Source organism: Chaetodon auriga, chromosome 4, assembly GCF_051107435.1.
Source record: "Chaetodon auriga isolate fChaAug3 chromosome 4, fChaAug3.hap1, whole genome shotgun sequence".
In the NCBI taxonomy this organism is placed as follows: domain Eukaryota; kingdom Metazoa; phylum Chordata; class Actinopteri; order Chaetodontiformes; family Chaetodontidae; genus Chaetodon; species Chaetodon auriga.
Window position 1 is genome coordinate 2,614,308 of NC_135077.1, and position 22,198 is coordinate 2,636,505.

The window sequence follows — 22,198 nt, forward strand, 5'->3', positions numbered from 1 at the left end:
GATAAGCTAGCAATGTAGCATGAGCAACCTTGTTAAGCTAAGGTTTAAAAGCTACGTCTGTGTACTGTTTGTTTACAGCAGCAGCCTCTAGTTGGTTGACTTGGAAAAATGTTAGCAATGTTGTTGGGCTAGCTAACAGGAGCTAACTGACTGGCTAAATCTGATAGCAGGTGTTCAGCTTGCTAGTTTAAGAGAGGCTAGTTTCAGAGCGTGATAAACTGACCGTATGAAATAAATAGTCTATAATTATATAAAAATGATATCCAGTGAAATTCAGTTACTTTGAATGGTGGAATATCATCTCATAATATATTTTTTTTTATTGTTTCAAAAGTTTTGGTAAATTTCTGCATTTTCACAATTTATTTATGTGACTATTTTATGTCTTATTTAACACTGAATATTTTAGAGTTCCTTGTGGGCACACAGGAAGTGAAAAGGTGCAATATAAAACAGAAGACAAACTCTGCTGTTGACCGTTCATTCGCTATAAAACAGTGCTGAAGAAAAGTGGCAGCTGCTGTTGTTATTTAGTTACAGATATTCAGTATTTATTTGTGGTACAAACTGCATCAAGCATTGAATTCCCACACTAACCAGTGATTTCAATTGTGAATCAATTCCATTGGAGGCGTGGATATGATTAAGCTGGTTGGATTGGCTCTGTGATAGAAAAGTACAACCTGTCACCACAAAATGTTGTCAACAAACAGCCAAATCAGCCCTTGAGCAAACCCACTGTAAAAACGGCAGAACACTGTGGGAATGTGTCGAGACTTGTCCTGCAGCAGCAGCGGTGGTTGGAGTTGTCCGGGCGCTGCCGCTCCTGGACAAAAGTCAGCCATAGAACAGGCGGTGCTAGAACTGTCCTGACAGAGGTCAAAAGGTTCACAATTGTATTGAGTCAGTATGTGTGCAGGTTGGTGTGGCAGTTTCCACGAGTTACATCTTTGACAGCTGGCCACGAAATGTAAGTCAAATCTAGAAAATCATTGTGGTGCTTGTGCCTCTGGCTACATACACTAAATACAGACATGCATGGTGTTTTGTACTGTATCTGACTTGTGTTTCCTAATATCTGCAAGCAGGTCTGTGACATCTGTGCATATTTACATACCAATATCAGACAATTGTTCCCTCGACATGGAGATGAGAGACAAGGGAATGTTTTTTGTTTGTTGAAAAAACAATAAAAAACAAAACAAAACAAAAAACTACACCGTGGCAAAAAGTATGAACACCATGCAGAAGTTTCCTGAGGGAAAACACATTTCTGTATGTCATTAGGATGGACTCAGCAACTGCTCAGAGTACACATGCGTACATTTTACAGTTGTCTAAGTCACTGAGGTTGAACAGCTACGCATTTAAAAACTAACACAACATTTCTGAGTTTCCTGTCACATTTAAGTAAAAGCTTCATATTTAGAGATGAAGATCTGTCCCCCTGTGGAGTTCACTTCTGTCCCACTAGCCTCATCCAGATTATAATTGGGTTTCTTTCAAAGATGAACCTTTATACTGGGAATATCTGACCATATTCTGAAAAAACAAATATCTACTTATCTGTACGAAGCCCTCGCATCCCTGTTGGTTTAAAATTGAGCTTGATGATTCATTCTTGGCTTGAATCTCCACTCAAGGTCCACTTACTTGTAAACTTCATCTGCTAATGAAGACTGGTTGTGTAATATGAGCAAAATCCTATAATATTCCGTAATATGAATATATACCATGATATATTACATTTACTGGAAAATCTGACAAGATGAGAAAGTCTGTTTTTGTCTAATCCAGTAAATTAGTTGACAAATCAAGAAAGGCAGTATCTCACCCAAATACAGACAGTAACTCACCTCCCAGTATATAAGATTATCATATCTCCCATCCAAACTCACGCTATCACTCATCAGAGCTACGAGGTGCTGAAATTTCAGCTTAAAATACGCACAGAAACCCCAGTGTCCTGTTTCAGGTTTTCACAGAGGATGATGTTCAGGAAAATACATTCAGAAGTGAGAGCCAGTGGATCACAAGCTAACCCAGAAGTGGAGCAGGACTCCGGCTCTACGATGGCTTTAAATCGTGTCTTCACAGTGAGTCCACATCAGGAAAAAGCAAACAGGCTTTAAAACAGTTTGTGTGCTGTATTTTCCAAAAATTACAACTGTGAATTCAAGTACTTGATTAAATGGTGTTTTCTTTGTATTTCTCAAAAATAAATATAAAAATTAAGATCAAAACTGCTACATGGCATCAGTTGCAGGATTGACTGACACATAGCTGCTGTGAAATCGAATGATTTTTCACCAATTTTCCAGTCATTCAAAAATAAAAACAAATGCAGCTCAAGTGAACCAAAGAACTCAGCGGGGATCGTGATATTTTCCATTCATTTACATCATTCTCATTCAAGCACGCAGACATTAAACACCACAGGCATCTCCATGTACAGCAATTTAAATATTTGGGGAAATTTAAAAAAAAAAACAAAAAAAAAAACAATCACAGAGCATAGAAAATAAATTCAGCGTTATAGCTTACAATCACACGGGATGTCTGCGCCTACCCTGCAACAACTTTCAAACAGCACGCAGACATCATTCAGTCAAGCTAGGCACAAACATCCTTTCATCTCTCAGCTACAAAGAGAATAAAAAAGCTAAAAATTACAATAAAATTTGCATAGCTGTGAAGCGTACAAAAGAAACATGGTAAAGTCCAACAGGTGCAAAGAGTTTTACAACATGGTACAGCTGGGTAAGACTCAGTGTTTGGGTGTATGTACACGAACAAAGAATATGTGCACCTCGTGTGGAACCGACAGACGATAGATGGAAAGAAAACATGAAGTTGAGGTTGAAATCACCCCTGTGCAGTGAGTATGGGGGCCCCATTAAAGGACTTAAGAGGTGAGTAAGAAATAAGAGGTGAGTAAGGACCCTAAGAAGAGTGCGCTGGGTTGAAAATGGGGTTTATACAGTAATGCGTGCGTTCCCATGAGGACGTGAAGGTGACTCTGTAGGTCTGCCGGTCTTAAAGTGAGCTCTGAGACTGGGAGTTTTTGATGTTCTTAATCTCCAGCTCCAGCTGTTTGACGCGTACGTCCCTCTGGTGGAGGAGCTCCCTCAGCCGCCGGATTTCCTCCTGCTGCTTGTGGAACCTCAGACGCAGCTGTGGACAAAAAGCATCACACAATATGTTGGATTATATCACGGATGTAATTTCCACCGCAGAGCTTTTTTTTTAAAATACTGTTTTCATCCATAACTTTTAAGCTTCAGTTTGTCACAAAATTCTAACTGTAACTCCTCCAACTGTCCGGCTGCCGTAATCCAGACGAGAAAAGCTCCGAGCTGATGCTGATAATAACAAGAATACAGAACATCACAGTTTATCCTTAAGTTCCCTGAGCAGCAGTGTTCATCTGGACTTTTTTGGCCTCAGTTTTGTCTCTCAGGCCACACAGACATTGCCCTAACCTTCTGATTGGTGGACACTTGCAGGACTCAAAAACCTGCTCGCCGTCCTCTCCATGTATTTATTTACCACTGACATGATGAAAAGATGCAGTGAGTATAATCAAAGTGATGGCTTCAAGTCTTATCATGCTTCATTTACGTTATTTTGTGTTTAGACGAGTGAAAACAGTTTTATCTCTGAATAAACTGAGTCTAATTTTCAGGGCGAGCGCATTAATGATGCAGAAAATTAGGCCACATTTCTTCTGCTGGACTTGGAAAGCACAAAGATCAATTTCATCATGAAGCGGAATTAACGAGATTGTACATAAATAGCGCTGAAATTGTAGCTGAACTTATGTCCTTGTGTGTGAAGAAAATATCTTGTTCGGGAAATATCAACTCAAACTCACTGCACAAGCAGCAGGACATAAACTGAGGAGTGGTCGAACACGCAGCGACACCAGACTCATTCAGTACCTCGTTCTCTGTCCGAGGAGGAGAGCAAAGTGCGAGGTCCTCTCCGTTGCTGACAGGTGTCCGACCCCTGTCGTCCACGGCGTGGCTGCCGTCCTCCTTGTCGTCTTTGGTTTGCTTTTGGTCCTGAATGTACGCCAGCTGTAGCATGCCCGGCCTGTTCTGAGACCTTCCCACCACCTTGCTCATCTCTGAATACGACTCTGCTACCTGACTTCCGGGCCTCAGAGACATCAGCACTGGGCCTAAAAGACAAAGGTTATGAATGAAACTACCTGACAGTATATAAGGAGTTCAAGTTAGTCCGATCATTACTACAACATTAAGTTTGCTTGATGTACTTTAAATGCAGAAGTTTCACTTGTGTAAAGGTGTAAAGGATAAGGACCAACAGATTACATGATATAGAACTAAAACTCAGAACACAGCAAACACACGTGATTAGAGAGCTGGGAATCATTTCATATTTCAGTAAGTTAAGTTTTTCATTTTACCTGAGTGAACAGTTTGTTCTATTTAAATACGTCATAGTGGAGCAGTTAAATGAAGTTTCTTTATTTTACATCACATATTTTACATTACATTTGCATTTGCCAAATAAATACCAAAAAAATACTCATGAACATTATGATCTGGATTTCTCCCACATCACCCGCCCCGCCTGTAGTTTTTGTTCTCTTTAGGTATACTTGAAAACCTGACTGAGGTTCATTTTGCGTGCAGATCACCAGCAGCCTTCCCAATCAGAGAAGACGTCCTGATTCTGACCTTTATCGATGCCGCTGAGCCACTCCTCTGCAGTCAAAGCGGGCTTGTTAGCAGCCGTCATTGGATAGATGTCTTCTTGGTAGGACTCCGACTGGAAATCCATACACACAGTACATTCAGGCAGACGAATACACACTCCAAATTAGGTCTCCATAAATCAACCTAAAACATAACCTCATAGAAAATAGGTGCATTTCTTTCATATGTCCTGGTGTCTGAGGTTCGTGTGAGTTCATGCGCTCTCACCCTGCGGGGTACAATCATGGAAAGAGGCTCGATGAGACTCTTGATTGTCACCAGTTTGTAGAACCTGAACACCTCGCAGGAGATCACATCCAGACCTCTCTTTGGCATCACACCTGGAGGGAGTCACACACAGTTTTACTCTGCTGCACAGGAAACACACTCTTCTGCTGCACAACTGTGTGTGCTGGACTTAAAGCACCTTTTGTTAGAGTTTGTTGAGAGTTAAGTTCAGTCAGTGCACACAGGACTAACAGAGAAAAGGTAGAGATGTATGAGAACACCAAGACCAAACATAACTGAAAATAAGATGCTCCGGAATCACGTTACAGCTCGACAAGAAAGAGGATAATGCTGCTAATTTTGCAGGGCAAGACTGTGCAGGACCAGGCACATGGTGAGCACAGGTTCAGGAGGAGGTGCTTCTCAAACACCAGCCTGAATTCAAATAAATGGGCCGCTTTAGGTTTAGACCCCTACAACGAATTAGGGTCATCGGTTTGTCAAGGTTTTATGACAGTTTTTGACTGCCAGGCTGCTCTTAAGAAAGATATTTTAGTTTCAGTTGTGTTTCAGTTGATTATGTTTCGAAAAGGAGTGTTTTCTATCAATACATACAATAGATGCTGATAGACAGTGAGTGTGTTATATCTCCCAGCTGTATCTCTAACTTCATAGTAAAGAGCTGCTGCTGTTTGCTGAACTGGCAAAATCTTAAGACGAGTTTCTAAACATCTTCCATCCAACACTACCCTTGTGCCGAGTTTAAAATCCTGAGTGCATCTGTGTGAGCGTGCAGGCGGCAGCTCCCGCCTGCTGCATGTCCCCCTGCCACTCCGCTTTCATCAGTCGGTTTGGATATTCAAATACTGCTGGCTTATTTGCACAGCAGCTTTGCTTACAGGTGCAAGAGAGTCAGCAGAGCCAGGAGGCAGGCAGAGTTTCTCCAGAGTGACCAACCGGCACAGTTTAGACATATCCAAGCACGGGAATGGTTAAATGAAACATCCGACATGCTGCCGTTTGATGTAGAAGAAGCAGATTTTAGCAGTGTGTGGGTGACGTCTGACATTTGACCGTTGTGTGTGTGCATTTGTGTGTTCGTGTGTGTGTTTCTTACCCATTCCTTTCTGGGGCAGGTGTGAGCGGTACTCTGTTAGATAGTGGATATACGGTTTTTCTGAGCTGATCTCATAGTACCTCATATTTCCATCACCCTATCAGAGACAAGAGAAGTCTTAGAAACAATGTCATGTAAGGACGTATGGTGTGTATGAGCGCAGAGACGCCGTCCCGCCGCTTTTAGAGACCCACCTTCCCAGCAATGTAGAGCATGTGCGTGTCGGGGTCGTAGAAGGGAAAAAGGACTCCTGACGAACCATCCAGGTTCTCTTGTAACAAAGGCACAGACAGATCGTCCTACAAACACACACAGAGATCAGAAACAACACTTGAGTACCACTAATGTGTATTAAGATCCCTGTTATCAAAGACACTCATTTAAATCCACTTCTACATAAGAAGCACTCTCCAGCGCTGAATGAAAAACACTGAGCGCTCAGTCCCTAATCCGCGCTTCGGCCATAATCTCCCACCCAGGATAAACTCTCACATCAAAGCACTGCAGCCGGCCGTGCTGACCGTCAGTGCAGGCGTGAACGGGTGGGACTGATGAGGCTCCACTTTAACACACTGAAGTCTTCAGGTGCACCGCCGGCGCTCTAACTTATCCACCCCTCTGTCCACTAGATGGCAGAGTTGTGTGAAGAGAAGGTCCACTTCCTGCTGAGTGGAGCAGCTTCTCAGCCACGAGGACACAAATCAGGATGGAGAGCGCTTAAATGTGCTTTTATTTTGTTTCTCTGTGATCCAAATATGAGATTCACACAAAACAGATGAAACAAAGAGTTGTTCAAAAACGCTTCCAATAGTTCATAATGTCCAAAATGCTCAATTTTCCTCATTTTTTTAAGTATTTATTTTCATGTTCAACATTTTTTTCTCCTTCCACGTGTCTTTTTTCTCTTATCCTGACTCTAATGCTCAGAGGCTTCAATGATGTAATCCAGGAAAAAGGGCCACCGACACTCATGACCTCTCCGCTGGTGATGTAATATGCTGCCCATTACTTAATTTGTGTAACTGTAATGCTCTGTTATTGGGGTTGTGCTCATTTCTGGGCTTTTACTCGACTCCTTCGTCTCTAAATGAGACTCGGCTGCTCTTACTGAACTTCACGTTGCTCTTTTTCAGCAGAATCAGTCCAGAACGCAGATGTTTGCTGTTGTTTTTGTGTCTTTCTTTAACCTTGTGTGTTCACACATTGATCGATTGATCGCTTAAACAGCTGCAGCTTCTCGTTTGAGAGGATCTGCTGCTCCTAGTTATGATATGGTGAACTGAACATCTCTGGGTCCTGTGCTGTCGATCGAATGACAACAAGAAATCTGAATACATCACCTTCTGATCTGGGCATTTTTCACTATCGTTTGACATTTTATTGACAAAATGATTCATTGAGAAAACAATTGGCAGATTGACTGATAATGGAAAATTTGTTAGTTGAAGGCTTTCTTCTCTTTGATAGTATTATGAACCATCTGTGGACAAATAAAGAGGACAGAAACCTTTTTGGTAACTAATCAATATAAATTTGACCTCTATCAATCCAAATGATCGATATTTGCAGTGAAACATAAGTAAGAAAATTAAACAAAATATTTGAAAAACCAAATGACCTAAACTCAAAGGTCCACTTTCTAGCTTTTTCAGTGTGATCTCATGGTCTTTATCACTGAATGGAGCTGCTTCAGGTGTCATCATGTGACCTGGTGTCACACTCCCGTCACCTGATAGCGAGTGATTGTAATCACAGAACTCACACGTGTTGACGCCTGGTCCGGCGTCGTTCACGGATTAAGACCAAGCAGCAGCCTCCGGTGCTGAAAACAAAGCCAAAGAGCGATATGCCAAAAACTGCAGATCCTCAAATGGCCACTTGAGGCGGACTCTAAAAGCGAGTCAGTCCCCATAGACCTCCATACAACTTCACAGCAAAAATAAACATGTTTACAGCCTGGTACAAAAAAACGTAGTTCATTTCCTCGTTCATGGAAACTGTGCAGGGTGAACGTTTAAAAACTCACTTGTTAAAATTATACTTTAAGTTACGCATGATTACGGGCATGGCTGCTGTGAGTGACAGCTAGCCGCTAGCTGTCCAGATTTCATTCGGCCACCTCATCTCCACCCACGGTCCAACTAGCTGGGAGTTGGTGGAGTCAGGCGCTGCCAAGATGGTGACGGCTCTGAGCTCGGTGGCTCTTCAGAAACCTGTGGCTGACGTCACCGAGGCTGCGCCCAGGTTTTATACAGTCTATGATTAGCTAATGAGTGGACCTTTGAGATGAGATTATTTTATCATGAAACAGTAATCGTGCTGTCAACAGTCAGCGGTTTCTCTCACCTGATCCCACAGAGCGACCTGTCGGTCGTTCCAGCGTGAAGTGCCTGTGGTGAGGAGCAACTTCATGTTACCCAGGATCAGCACCTTGCTGGCTTTGTGCGCCTTGTAGTTGGCTTCCTGCAAACACACAACACAGCATACATCGAACAAAGCATCAAGCTTACAAAATGTCTGGTGTGCGCAGCTTAAGACTTCATAAAAAGTTACATAAGAGGTAGAGGCTGACGGTAACAGCTCAACGCTACATCACTGTGATGTAATGAAATGAGCTGGTTTGGCAGCGATGGCGGTGAGAGCAGACTGATGTAAAGCGTGTGAGTCGCTGGCAGGCGACCCAGAGGTCTGTGGAGTTACGCTGTGGGTCTGCTCAGACCAGAGGTGTCAGTTTTGACTGTGTGGTGCTGGATGAGCGCCTGGGCTACGAAGGGGAGAAGAAGCAGGCAACTCCCACTTACGCAACATGAGCCGGGATGCTACTCTGCAGCTAAGACTCACGGTTTTTAGATTTTATTATTGATTTTCACTGAAAGATATTTGAGTTTTTAAAAAGGAAAATATTAGTTTAACTCATTTTGACCCAGATTTTGTGTCACAAAGGAGACACTGTTCACTGTTGTTTAAAGCAAATGAGTTTTTCTTTACAAAGAGTGCAAAAAAAAAAGCTAAATTAAGAGAAAATTTGAGAAAAAATAGAAATAAGCAGCTGATTATTATGATTAGTCCCTAAAACTAACAAAAAACTCTTTTTCTATACAGTGATGTGTCATTCATTGCATTAACTGGGCCATAGTGTAGTAACTACCTTTCAAAATAAGAGCACTGGGTGGCTCAAATTTTTTTCAGAATTGTCTAAAAACCACACACACATGCAGAGCGTTACCTGCAGCAGGTTTCCTGAGCGCGGCTCCATCAGGCGGACCTTCCGGTCCTTGCAGGTGGTGGCGAAGAGGCTGCCGTCTGTGTTGAAAGACATGGAGAGGACGACGTCGGTGTGGTGGCTGATGGTCCGCACGGGGTTCTTTATCACCTGCTCCGGACAGTCCAGGTTCCAGATCATCACCTGCAGATGTCACAGTGTGCGCACACACACACACACACACACACACACACACACACACACACACACACACACACACACACATCCAGCAACCGGTTAGGAAAGACCTCGAGAGCTGTGAGACCTGAGTCTGGATGTTAATGACAGAAACTCGACATGGCGTTCCTCAGTTAGATTGTAGGACTCTAAAAAGCAGATCAGTGTGAGAATGACCTGAAATGTCGCGGTAACATACGATGCTCTGCACAGTGAATGACCTTTATCATGACTTGTTAACAATAACCAGCAGCTTTAAAATAGCTGTGACCTGTTTGGCTGCATTGTAATTGCAGCACATAATTGCTCACAGCATTAGCTTGTAGTTTCTTTGTGTTTGCGGCAGCGTTAGCGTGCGTGTTTGCACCACCTTGTAGTCGTAGGCCGTGCTGAAGAGGATGTTGTTTGCGGTCGGGTGCCACTCGATGAGGCCCACCCTGCGGCTGTGGCCCTGGAGCTCCTTCCACGGGACTGTGAGGTTCTTCAGCACACCGTGAGGAGGGATCTCCCACACTTTCACCTGCACACACACACATGAACAGTGGTGGAATATAACCAAGTACATCCACTCAGCTACTGTGTTTACGTACAAATTTCAGATACTTGAGTATTTTTTCCACTCTCACACTCTAAAATGTAAAAAAAATTTTATAAAACACAACAATAAGCACAGCTGAAAGGATTAGTCGATCAGCTGATTTACAGAAAATTTATTGGCAGCGATTTTGATGATTGGAAGTCATTTTTCATTTTTCATGCAAAAACATATATATAAAATAGTTAAAAATTAGCTCCATCTCAACTAACTACAGTCAAATTCTGTTTTTGCATTAATGCACATGCAATAATAACATAATGATATAATAATACAACAGTCGAAGATGAAAAATATCCAGTGCAGAGAGTAATCCAGGGTTGAATGAACATGGACAATAGATGAGTCAGACTGTAAGAATAGTCCTGGGAGGAGGAAAAACCTGTTGACTCGTCCTTTCTCTTTCTGTGTTCAGGGCTTCGCCGTGAGCCTCTCGGCCTGGTCAGACCCGAGGAATGTGTGGAATGACTTTCAGTTCTTCTTGAAGGCTAAACAGCAAGGCAGTAAAATCATCTCCCTGCTGCTGGCTCATTTTCCAGGGAAACGATAACGAGTCAGCAAACCGTTTTGAAAAAGTACAAACCGTGGTGTCCTCGGAGCAGGAGGCGATGCAGAAGTCGTTGAAGGGATTCCACTTGACGTCTAACACGTTTCCTCTGTGGCCCGATACTCTGGGGTTGTGAGGGTCCACTTTACCTGTCTGATACACAAACACACAAAAAAAACACAGAACTTATGAACTAACACATGTATATCATTGTTTTAACGCAACGATTTGACATTTTGGGAAATAAGAAGACTGACGCCACTCTCATGTCTGTATGGGAAGCCAGCAGCCAGTTAGCTTAGCTTAGCATAAAGACTGGAGGCAGGGGGAAACAGGCAGCCTAGCTCTGTCCAAACGTAAATCTGTCTCCAGCACTGCTACAGCTCACTAATTAACTCACTTCATGGAGTCTGTGCTGGTTGTCTGGCAAAGTTATGCAAGGCCACTCTGATTGGCTGTTGGCTTTACCTACATATACACTGAACAGCCCTGACAGTCATCGATATCCTGATCCAACTCATCATACAGCACAGAGTACTATGAACTTGGTTTGTTATACTGCTGGTTATGATCAATACGGTGTGCATACAATCAATACATGATATGATCCCAGTTTTACTTCAGTCTCTACTCTGGTTATTTATTATAGTTATTCTGTAGTTGCGGCTTTTTATTATATTTTGCTACTTCCTTCATGATTTACTATGTGGCTGCTGGGATTAATAAAGTGATCCATCGACAAAGATCTAACTGGACTTCAGTGGATGCGTATCACAAACTGTTTAACTTCATCAGATTGTATATTTGAATTTTTTTCCACCAAGGTTTGACTTTCTCAAACTATAAAGAACCTTAAAGAGGAGGTACAACACAAAAACAGCAGTTTTCCATGGAGACAGCAACCTGTCACCATCAGATAGACGGCGGATTCAAGGAGGCATAACATCCATAACTCAGCATAAGGCTGGTTTTCATTACCTTTCAGAGGTCCACAGAAACATAATTCACACAGACGTGGATGGACATCCAGTACAAGACGCACAGATGAAGAGTAAGAAAAAGGAAGAACAAAAAAAGGGTATTCAGAGGCATTAAAGTGAACATGTAAAACTGCACAGTAAAACAACTGCTGTTGCACATCGCAGTCCTCTGAATGACCCCTAAGGTCATATCCTTAAAATCATTTAAGACATGTAGTGTCTGTAATTTCAGAGGTTTATTGTAGCTCAATCCAAGAACATGGAGCTGCCCACAATGAAAGGTCTTTTACTGAGCTCTGTGCACAGGCCTGGGTCCAGTAAAGAGCAGGGAGTCCCGATAGCGCAGTTTGACCCTGGGAGCAACCATCTAGAAACCTCTCCATCAACTCCTGAGGGAACATCTGGCTCTTTAGCTGCTTAACACTCAACAGTTAGTCGTTAACTTTGTTTGACATGAGCTAAAAGGTGCTAAAAAGCCCTTTCACATGTAGTCATTTAACTGGTCCTTAAAGAAAACTAGGTGCTGCTTCTACGCAGTACTAATACTGAACCTCTATCGTCAGACTCAAATCATCAGTTATCGATGCAGCAGAGCCAGAGATGTCTTTTTTATTCCATGCTTTCCTCTCCCTCGTCTAAACTGATGCCTACATTAACCACAATGCAATTCAGATGTAGCCTAAAGCCATTAGCATCAAGCAGAGATGAGGAGTGGGCTGCTGAGGCTGACTCCAGTGACATCACTTGAGGCTTCACACAGCTCCTTCCAAACATCTTTTTTTCCACATATGCAGGAGCACTCAAGAGCTTTAAGTAGTAAAACTGCAAAAAAAACTTTAAAACATGAGGACGTGCAGATCTGTGCAGGTTAGGACAGGAATCCCAGCCTGTAAGCAGTCAGAGACGTTAACATGAAACGACTCAAACTGAAGATGGAATAACACAAAAACGTATGTGACACACGATCCGGTCTTCACTGATCCTGTTACAAGGGAAAAGTCACCTCAAGTCTTACTCAAGATTTTCTGCCCCAATGAGACGGCTAATTATGGCGTGAGTATGAACAGAGCCTTCCTCAGCTGACACACGCACACCTGCAGGCTGAGTTACTGCAGGTAAGGCGTGTTTGGAGAGCGCTGAAGCCATTATCTGAGCTTCGAGCCACCCAAACACTGGCCCAGGTAAGGAGATCGAAGCACTTCTGCTCTTGTATTTATGTCTGTTAAGCTTCTCCACAGAACAAAAGCTTATCTGTTAGCACACACACGTAGATGGGAGGCGCGGGCAGCAGAGGGGAGGGGGTGCTGAAGTTTCACCTCCTCGAGACATTGAAAGGAGGGGCGGACGGGGGGTCAAGAGATGAGTTATGTCATTCCTAAGCTCGTATGCAATTCCTGTCCATGCCAGGAGGGTGGTGATAACTCACCGAGACGACTTAAAAGATGGAGACAGACGGAGAGAAAGGAGAGGCGTTCGGCTTGATGAATCGCTCTGGAGCGGAGATTTACAGCCCGACCAGCACCAGAGTGAGGAGGTCTGGCCGAGTGTATTTGAGAGATCCCTATTGTTTCTGATAGCACCAGTGGATGTGATCATACGCACATATAATCTCTGGAAGAGTGCTGATTAATGACGTTTAAGCTGAGGTTGGAGAGCGAGATAAGGCGGAGTAATGAGGAGGAAGAAAAGACCACATGCGACGTTTCGGTCTGCTGGTATTTACAGATCCTTTCGGCTACAGTCCGACTTCTAATGCCAGAGCAGAGCCGTCTTCTCCAGGTGTGCTGTGTGTGCGGGAGCGAAGAGAAGCCGTGAAAGATGTTGACGAGGAAACTGTCCGACGCAGATAATAAATAACAGTAGAAAATCCTTAACTGTAGCATTTCTGCTCCCCTGATCTCCTCTGACGTGAGATGCCACCAGGACAGCAGACATCTTCCTGACATCTTTTGTGAAACAGAGGTGAGAACTTTTCAGTCACTGGAAGGAAGAAGCGATTTCATCATGATGAACTGCAGGGACCACACGCAATGTTGCTCTCAACAACTGAGAAGTGTCCTCATGAAGCTCCTGTCCTGAGATATCAACATGTTAAAATATAGTGCTGAGGTGAATTCATGTTCTTTTCCTCTGATCAAGCCTGCAGAGATATTGTTCAGTATGATATCTCGTCATCAAGTCTTATGTTCATGTGAGATGATTTCTGTTTTGGGGGAGGGGGGGATTATTCTGTTTGGTTTTGCCTCCACCAATCAGGAGCATCTGTCTGACACATGTACTTTTCAGTCAACATGGACGCTGCAGCAGCGAATGTTCCTCACAGAGATCAAATAAACATGCTGATTTAGGAGTTTGTTATTACTGCAAGTCAATCACACAACAACCTGTAGAACAGACGTGTTGATCTCATCCATTCATCCGCTCGTTGCTATTTTTTGTCATTATTTTTCACAGATTTGCCGACACTTTAAGTAAAACCTAACTTCCTAACAACCTTTTTCAGGAGCACTGTATATGTATGTGTGTTCATTTCAGGATAAAACATGAGTGACACCATCACCACCCAGCACGACCTCGATCATTAACACGAACTACAATCCTCTCCGACAGCATCAACAACAAGCTTCGTAAAAGCAGAATTCAGGGCAGAGGTGCCTAATAAAGTGGCCAGTGAGAGTACAACCAATTGGCTCAGCTGTTTTCCACCTGGAGAGCAGCAGTCTGTGTGCAGACCAGGTGTGAACGGCTGAAAGAAAAGGTGGCGAGGTCTGGAGCCACGTGCAGCTTCAGGAATCGTCTCAATTCACGACACATATCACACTTTCTTCCAGCAGCATCTTGAGGGAAACAACTTTACAAAGCTGACGTCCGCCTGTAAAACCTGCCGTGAGGCTGAGATACTCACGTGATGGACAGACAGGACCAGGAAGGCCCCTCCCCCAGCACACTCGGTGATGACTGCCAGGAAACGTGGGTTGACAGCGCAGAAGTTGTTGTCCTGGACGCTGCGCGTGATTGGCACGCCATCGTAGCAGCTCTCCTTGGTGGCGGGCTTACCAAACACGTGGCGGAACTTGGAGCTGCGGTACTGAGGACGCCATGTCATCTGAGAGAGGAGGAGAGGGAGGAGAGGGAGGAGAGGGAGGAGAGGGAGGAGAGGGGAGGTCGGTCAAGGAGAGTCATCTCTCACAGTTATGGCGATGGGCTTTTTATATTCCTGTCGTTCAGTAACAGTAGACGTGTTTGACTTCACTGCATTCGCTCTGAAACACTGGAACCTATTTATAAGACCGGGAACTGGTCCAGTCCTCTCTCTGAAAATCTGAATTAAACAACAGAACAAAAGTGGGAGAAGCTTCAAGTGTTTTGAGGTTCTCTGTAGGATTACTGAGGGATCTATGCAGACCCAAACCAACAAATGAATAGAGAGCTGGTTGTTTCTGAGAGATACAACTGAGGAAATTCCCTGATATGGAACTTACTGTTTCTACACAGAAGGTTTGGTCCATCAGTAAAACACCCCCGGCACCAAAAGCAGAATACTGTTTTGGAATCAAGGTTGTATAAGTATGCTGGAGTAATACTTCTACTTCATAACAAAGATAACAAAATAACTAGAACCTGGTGTTAATACTCTGAAAGGTTCTGCCTCTGACTGAACCTTGAGCAACCATTTATTTCTCAGCTTATAGAAATTTGTGGAGTTTTGTCTCAGGCCAAGACAATATCTCGTGGTGTCCCACAGGGTATTATTTCAGTCCCACTTTTATTCCCATTATCAGTTAATCATGGGAGTTTTTTTATGTGTTCCCATTTCATTATTTTTAAATTCTGATTATTCTGCTCTTTTTGAATATGGTAAAACGATCAAAAGCTTTTGAACGTCTGGCAGCTGCTGGGAAATAACTTATCACTTCATTTGGAAAAAATGATGTGAAGGAATAAGCATCAAGCTCAGACTTTTGTTAATTACATTATTTAAGCTCACGTGTGTCTGGTGAACATCTGAGGTGCAAAGTGCCAGCACAGGTTATTATCTAGGATCAATATGATTTCTCTTTACAGTACGTCAGTGCTACAAGCCTCTGACAGAAAAGGTTTATGTATCTGAACATTAATTCATTGGACACCTTACGTTGCATCATCAAATCCACTGATTTGAGTTGTTTTTAATGTTTGAACTGGATCTTAGAACACAGTAAAGTCAGTTTTAAACAAAAAATGTAGTTTGGGGAAACAATCTCTAAAACACTGACGCTGTAAAGTTCAGCTGAAACTCTGTTTGTGGTCTAAGAACAGGATGCATGAGATCAGGTTGGTCATAGAGTGACTGTTCCTGCACCTCCTTAGATCATGTGTTTATGTGTTGCAAATGACAATATTCATAGTCATGGCTGTAATTATGTTTGTGTTATAAACATATGGAACATATGGAGTGTTCCTTGGACTTGTTAGCGTTCTTCTTGATTAACATTTTCTGGCTAGGCATTTTAATTTTTGTTGTTTTTGGGCACAAACACAATAACAGCAAACAAGAGTCAATTAGAAAACTGTAAATAAATCAGAAGGAAAAAGAAAAACTGAGACTTCCCAAATTCAGAGTCTCTTTTTAGCCCCAAGTCGATGCATATGTCATTATTGTGAGAGATAAGTGGCTCTGGTCCACTGGGACGAGGTCTGGCCAGCCAGCATGTCTGCTCCGCTACTCTGCCTGGCTCCCTGCCTGCTGCTGCATGGTCATTACTTATGAATTAGGGGTGGAGGAGGTTGACGGATGAGATGTTAACACAAAAAATGGACCCACGCGACAACTTCTAGTGGACGCAAAGAGAGGAAGGGGCGAGGCAACGAGACAACAGGAGGCGCAAACACGTCACAACCAAGTGTTTGCACCTAAAATCAACCAAAAACAACCCCTGTCCTCAGAAACAGTGACATCATTCATGTGGACTGCCCGCCGGCCTTTCTGATGATGAATTAAACACAACCAATATGCAAACTGGGTGACATCACAGTGAGGGCAGTAAAAATAACAGCAGCTGGTTAGCGTGACGCAGGTGTAGCAGGAAATAAGACGGCAGGAGAAAATCTGGTGAAAGAAAACAAACGAGGACGGAGAATCTCAGAGGAACAGAAATGCTCGGGTGGAGTTCATGACTCCCCATGTCTCAGCTTACTCCCACCTCTCACCTTCTCCCCCGAGGCCGGCGCGAAGAGCCTCACGCTGTCAACCTGGAATGTTTCCACACCTGAGCAGGAGCTTCATTAAACTCCTCAGGTGTCTCTGAGTCTGGCTGCCTCTAACATGCGACCACGCTGGCAGCCGAACCTGCAGCTCTCAGGGTTAACTTGTCAGCGTTTGCTGCACAGGCAAAGACACACTTTGCATTTCTGCAAAACACCAACAAAAAGCGTTGCCAGTCTGAATAATGGAGTGTGCTGCCTTCTCCTTTGTTAAACAGCTTCTGCACAGAGAAACAAGCCTTTAATTCACCATCAAATTCAACGTCATTGGCATGTGACTTGCCTACAACCAAACAGAGTGTGGTCATTTCAGGATTGTGCAACTTACTGGTTTCAGTAACTGTAAAAGTTATGACTGCAAACAAACAGTGAAACCAAAACCTTTCCAAAGGAAATTATCCCTCAATAATCCCTTAATTATCCCGTAAACTTCAGATTAATCTTCAGATTAATTTCTCGACTATCTGAATAATCTTTTTTAGAGCTGCAACGATGAATCAATCAGTTGTCAACTATTAAATTGCCAACTATATAGATAATCAATTAATCAGTTTTAATCATTTTTTTAAGGAAAAAAAAAATCTCTGATTCCAGCTTTTAATTGCGGATATTTTTTGGTTTCTTCACTCCTCTATGACAGTAAACTGAATATCTTTGGGCTGTGAACAAAACACAGTGGTGCTTTAAGCTAAATGCTATCATCATGCTCGCATGGTGATGTTTAGCAAGTTTGATCTTTGCCAGTGTTTGTCAAGCATGTTAGCATGCTAACACTTGCTATTAGCACTAACAAATTAGTAATTTTGTTAATCAGTTAATCAATTAACCAACTTGTTTCAGGTCTGCACAGGAACATGCACATCTTCACGTGCACTTTCTGACATGCATTCCTCTGTAGTTTGCTGTAGTTGTTAAGTCAGTTATTCTCATTAAAGAACTCCTCTGTTAACACGTGTGTTGCAACGCGCAGCCACCCAAAACACATCCTCGATATTCATCACGCCTTTGTGCATCTAAAAGAAATGCCACCTGCTCGGCTCTGTCACAACAAAACCGATATTCAAAGGTAACTTCCTCATAACTTGAATACGCCCGTAAAGGCATGAGAGGAATTAACAAGCCTACTGACCTGCCTGAGAGAAATCACCTGTTACCTGCTTCACACTTCTGCGTCTGACCAGAGTTTTGTATGCATCAATCAGCCAGTGCACACACACTAAAGGGCTGAATGCAAAGCTCTGGCAGCGACATGCACCTACAAACTGGAGCACATCTGTGTTGATGTAATCAGCATTCATGTGTTGCTGAGGCTTACAAGCCCAGAGGGAGAGCCTTCCAGGGCAGAAAGCTAAGACATCTTGTCACATCTAAAGCAGGTTGTAATCAGGCCAGTGGCAGCTTCCGCTCAGCTGCGTCCTGCAGCAGGTACGCTGCAGGCTGCACGGTGGGCGGCCGCCTCAGCTCCTCAAGAACTGATGACGAAAACACTATTCTGGCTATTTTTACACCGGCTTCACGCTGATCAAAAGACACTCGGGCTTGTTCACTGACAGCAGAAAAACGGTGTTATTCACAAGGCTTCTTTGACAGGCTGACAAAACACAGAAAAAGGGAGATTTTGTCAGAGGGAAATTTATTTTAGTCCGTGCCCAGTGAGTCACAGCAGCAGCCGCAATAAGGGGGCTGTAAAAACAGTCATAAAACTAAACTGAAAACACAGATATGACTTTCAAAAAACACAAACTGTACATCTGGTTTGCTCCGCCGCAGTTCTTCTGTGGGTCTCTGCTTGTGCATAGATGTGCAAAGCAGCGTATTCACCTACTCCTCACCTACATTCACGCACCTCATCCATCATAAACGCGTACACTAGCAGCCGCTCCCCTCTTTGGCCTTCCAAGGCTCGGCGCTGGAGGAGGGGGAGTTCAAAGTTTACTTACTGGTGTCAAGATATCGGTTACTCAACAGAATCGGGCCTACAGCTATGAGCAGAAACACAATCTGAGCTCAAAATCTGCTAATCCTAACACTCACTGACTGATCACCTCCTGACACCAAAACCTAAAGCATGAAAGTCAGCGCCTATAAAACCAAGCATGCAGCGGCCCCGCCTGCTCAGTCTGTGGATGGGATGGATGATATGTTTTGTAAACTCTCCAAGTGAAATCCAACACACGGAATGTACAGGTGTGAACACACGGCTGTATGAACAACAGCATGTGTGTGTGTGCGTGCGTGCGTGCGTGCGTGCGTGTTCATTGTGTGAGCGAGTGAAACACACTTCATAGACTGTCTGCTGTCATGCACAGATGACAGCTTACAACCTCGTCTGGTAACAGGATAACAGCCACACTGGAAATTCAATACGTGCAGTTCACACAGAAGCTGTAAGAAAACAGACGGATGCACATTTTCTGCAGCTCTGCAAAGAAAAATGAACTTCATACGACTGCAAAAGGTGTTTTTTTTTTTGTTTTTTTTACACACAATCATGCACGAACCCATGCAAACATAAAACCACATCTCAGTTTGTGGTCCATACTTCAGTTTAATAGTAATGTCAGTTATTTATTAAGCACTTTTAAGGTTTGCAGATTCAGATCTTCGGATTAGCTCACAATAGTCTTTTATTCCAGCAGGCTGTTTTACTGCTGTATGAATTCAGGAACAGACAAAAGTGAATTAATCATTAACGTATACAGGAGTCCGGTGGGCAGGGTGTGGACAACATGAGGGACACAAAGACAAGCAATCAGGTTGACTGTCTCTGTGGCTTCATGGCATCTGTGAGTCTGTTCCTCATGGTCAATTTCATAGCAGAGTAGTCCATTTTTTCCTCTTTCAGCCCATTTCAGCAACAAAATAAGACCAGAAACACCAACACGGATATTTTAGATGTACACTATCATATTCCACGTCTGGTAGAATTGGATATGAAGCTGTAATTTAAGGATGTATTACAAGTCTTGTTGAGTTTTGGGCATCATTTCTATCAGTCATCATGACAGTCTGAGGCTGATGGTGAGGTAAAAGCCAACAGGAGTGCACCTGAAAACAGCACAGCAGCTCAAAGCTGAACCAGAGAGCAGGTCTGTAAACTGAACGTTTACTCCAGAAAGTCTGAATCATTTCGACGTTTGCTTCATTTTCTCTTTCAGATAAATTTGGCGAACCTTTATTTAAAACCTTTATAATCACCTGACTGCAAGTGTTTCGCACACAGTCTGAATTTTGTACATTTTGTGCAACACTTCTGCTTTCTGCCTCAAATCCCAGCACGTTGGTGAGCGTGCTGTTATTACAACCAATGGAAATAACTGCAAAAATAAGACCAAAGCTGTTTGTGTTTGCTGTGTGAAGGTTGGCCTAAAGGCGCAAAGACGAATCAGGAATCAGAGCTCAGCCATCTCCTGAAGCTTCATGGGGGGGGGATCACATTAAATCACTGGCTTACTACTGGAGCTTTCTATTATCTCCCCATTAACCAGAGTACACACTCACTGTGTACAGTAACCATCAAAGAACATCTATATGTCAAGACAATAAGACAATTCATGGATTTACTCAAACACAGAGAGGATTAATGAGCAGAAATCATCCTGCACACATGGGCCAGCAGGGAGGCTGTGAGCTCTTTGTACAGCTTACTAATGTGATATCAGGCTTTCTGGACTAACACCAAACTAATTCCAGCTTCTTATTGATGGAATTATAAATATTTTAACCCTTTTTTTCATCCATCCAGTTCAATGTGTCAGCGTTAAAGAAAAGTTTTCCAATCTGAATGAGGAAATCAAAGAAAAGGCAAGCGAGCTTAATAAATCTGACCAAACATTCAAATGGCAACTTGTACAGACGCACTTTGGTCTGTATTCAAATGTACTGAGGTTTGAGCTTTAACCTTCACTTCCACGGCCGGGCTGGAAAGCACCGCGCGCTCATACGTTCATAAACCTGACGTGAGAAACGGGACAGCAGGCTTAATGAAAAGACCTCAAACAGACTGCCATTCAAACCACACGGCACATTTCTCAGCGAATGGTAGTGTTTTCGAGGGTGGACGCCACCATAAATAGCCTCTGTGGGTAGAGATGACTTGACTGGGACGGTGGATGATGATGTCATTTTCGCTGTTGTGGAACAGCTTCAGCTTCATCTTGACTTTCTTTTTGTCGTCAGCAGAAAATAGAAAACACTTCCACGCTCTCGGCAGCGAATGAGCGGCTACTTGTCCAAGTCTGAGCAGTCGGATAATTAAGTAAAAAAGGAGCGCGTGTCAGACGAACGCGTGGCGAGCAGGGAGCTTTCTTTAAACCCAGTGTTCAGATGTGCACAGATGCAGGAAAAGACGAGGAGCTGGCTGACAAGAGCTTTCTGTTTCATCTTGTTCGAGCCTGTCTGATGCACATGCACACTGACTTTGAATCCCCAGGGGAAAAAGTGAGCTCACACACACACACACACACACACACACACACACACACACTTAAGGACAGAGGTCTGAAAAGTAAAACGATCACTAACAGAACGTCCTGTTGCAGAGACAAATCCGAAGGAGGAGGAGGACATGAAGGAAATCCAGAGAGAGACTCCATGAAAGGAAAAGAAAAGGAGTGTGCCACTGAGCGAGAGGGAGTGTGAGAAAGTCAAACTGGGAGCTGAGCAGCACTCACCCTGTCGAGTGAGTCGTCACTGGCTCCAGAAGCAGCAGCAGTGGGTCCCTGACTGAGGAAAAAGTCACGTGGCAACCCGAAAAAAGGTCAAAAACTCCCACCCTCCACAAAAAATCACTTGCTTTATCTCAAGCACATGGATCAATACTGCCTCTGCATACACACATGCACACAACACACACACTCACACACCCACACACACAAGCAGCCTGTCCGAGTTCTCGCTGTCCTATCCGAGCAGAGTCCTACAGAGCTTCTTCTTCTTCTTCTTTGATGTGCACAGTCCACACAGGCAGCCAGAGGAGACGGTGTGTGTGTGCGTGTGTGTGTGCAGCATGAAGCCGAGTGCATGTGTGAACAAGCAGGAGGAGAGAGCAGGAGTGTGTGAGTACACTCCCTGAGAGGGAGGTGACTACAAGGAGGGAGGAGGGAGGGAGCGAGCGAGCGAGCGGCAGGTACTCGCCGAGCGCCGCTCCCTCTCGTCACTCCTCTGCAGCGTTTGCTCAATCAGGATTCCTCGCTCGACCTTTGAGGAGGAGAAGACGCTCCTCTTCACCGACGTTGCTCAATAAGAAACGTGTGTTTTCACCGAATCTGTAGCTCATAAAAAGCTTTACGTTCGTCTCCTCTCGAACTCTCTCCTTTCCTAAA

At 43.6% G+C, this 22,198-nt stretch overlaps 1 protein-coding gene across 2 annotated transcripts in view; it reads right to left on the reverse strand.

Moving 5' to 3' along the window:
* Positions 1–533: 533 nt before the first annotated feature.
* The window catches only part of coro2aa (coronin 2Aa), a 37,266-nt gene continuing 15,601 nt past the window's right edge, over positions 534–22,198 (reverse strand). Inside the window, exons 1-12 of one of the 2 annotated variants that reach the window (XM_076729133.1) lie at positions 21,548–21,621; positions 14,536–14,736; positions 10,687–10,803; positions 9,879–10,028; positions 9,296–9,475; positions 8,416–8,532; positions 6,264–6,368; positions 6,070–6,166; positions 4,953–5,065; positions 4,707–4,797; positions 3,942–4,183; positions 2,186–3,174 (exon numbers count right to left, since the gene is read on the reverse strand). In XM_076729133.1, the coding sequence (XP_076585248.1) occupies positions 3,037–3,174; positions 3,942–4,183; positions 4,707–4,797; positions 4,953–5,065; positions 6,070–6,166; positions 6,264–6,368; positions 8,416–8,532; positions 9,296–9,475; positions 9,879–10,028; positions 10,687–10,803; positions 14,536–14,736 (1,551 nt within the window). In that variant the 5' untranslated portion in view covers positions 21,548–21,621 and the 3' untranslated portion in view covers positions 2,186–3,036. Of the gene's footprint in view, positions 3,175–3,941; positions 4,184–4,706; positions 4,798–4,952; positions 5,066–6,069; positions 6,167–6,263; positions 6,369–8,415; positions 8,533–9,295; positions 9,476–9,878; positions 10,029–10,686; positions 10,804–14,535; positions 14,737–21,547; positions 21,622–22,198 lie in introns of those variants that run through there. The other variant, XM_076729132.1, reaches the window with a different exon arrangement.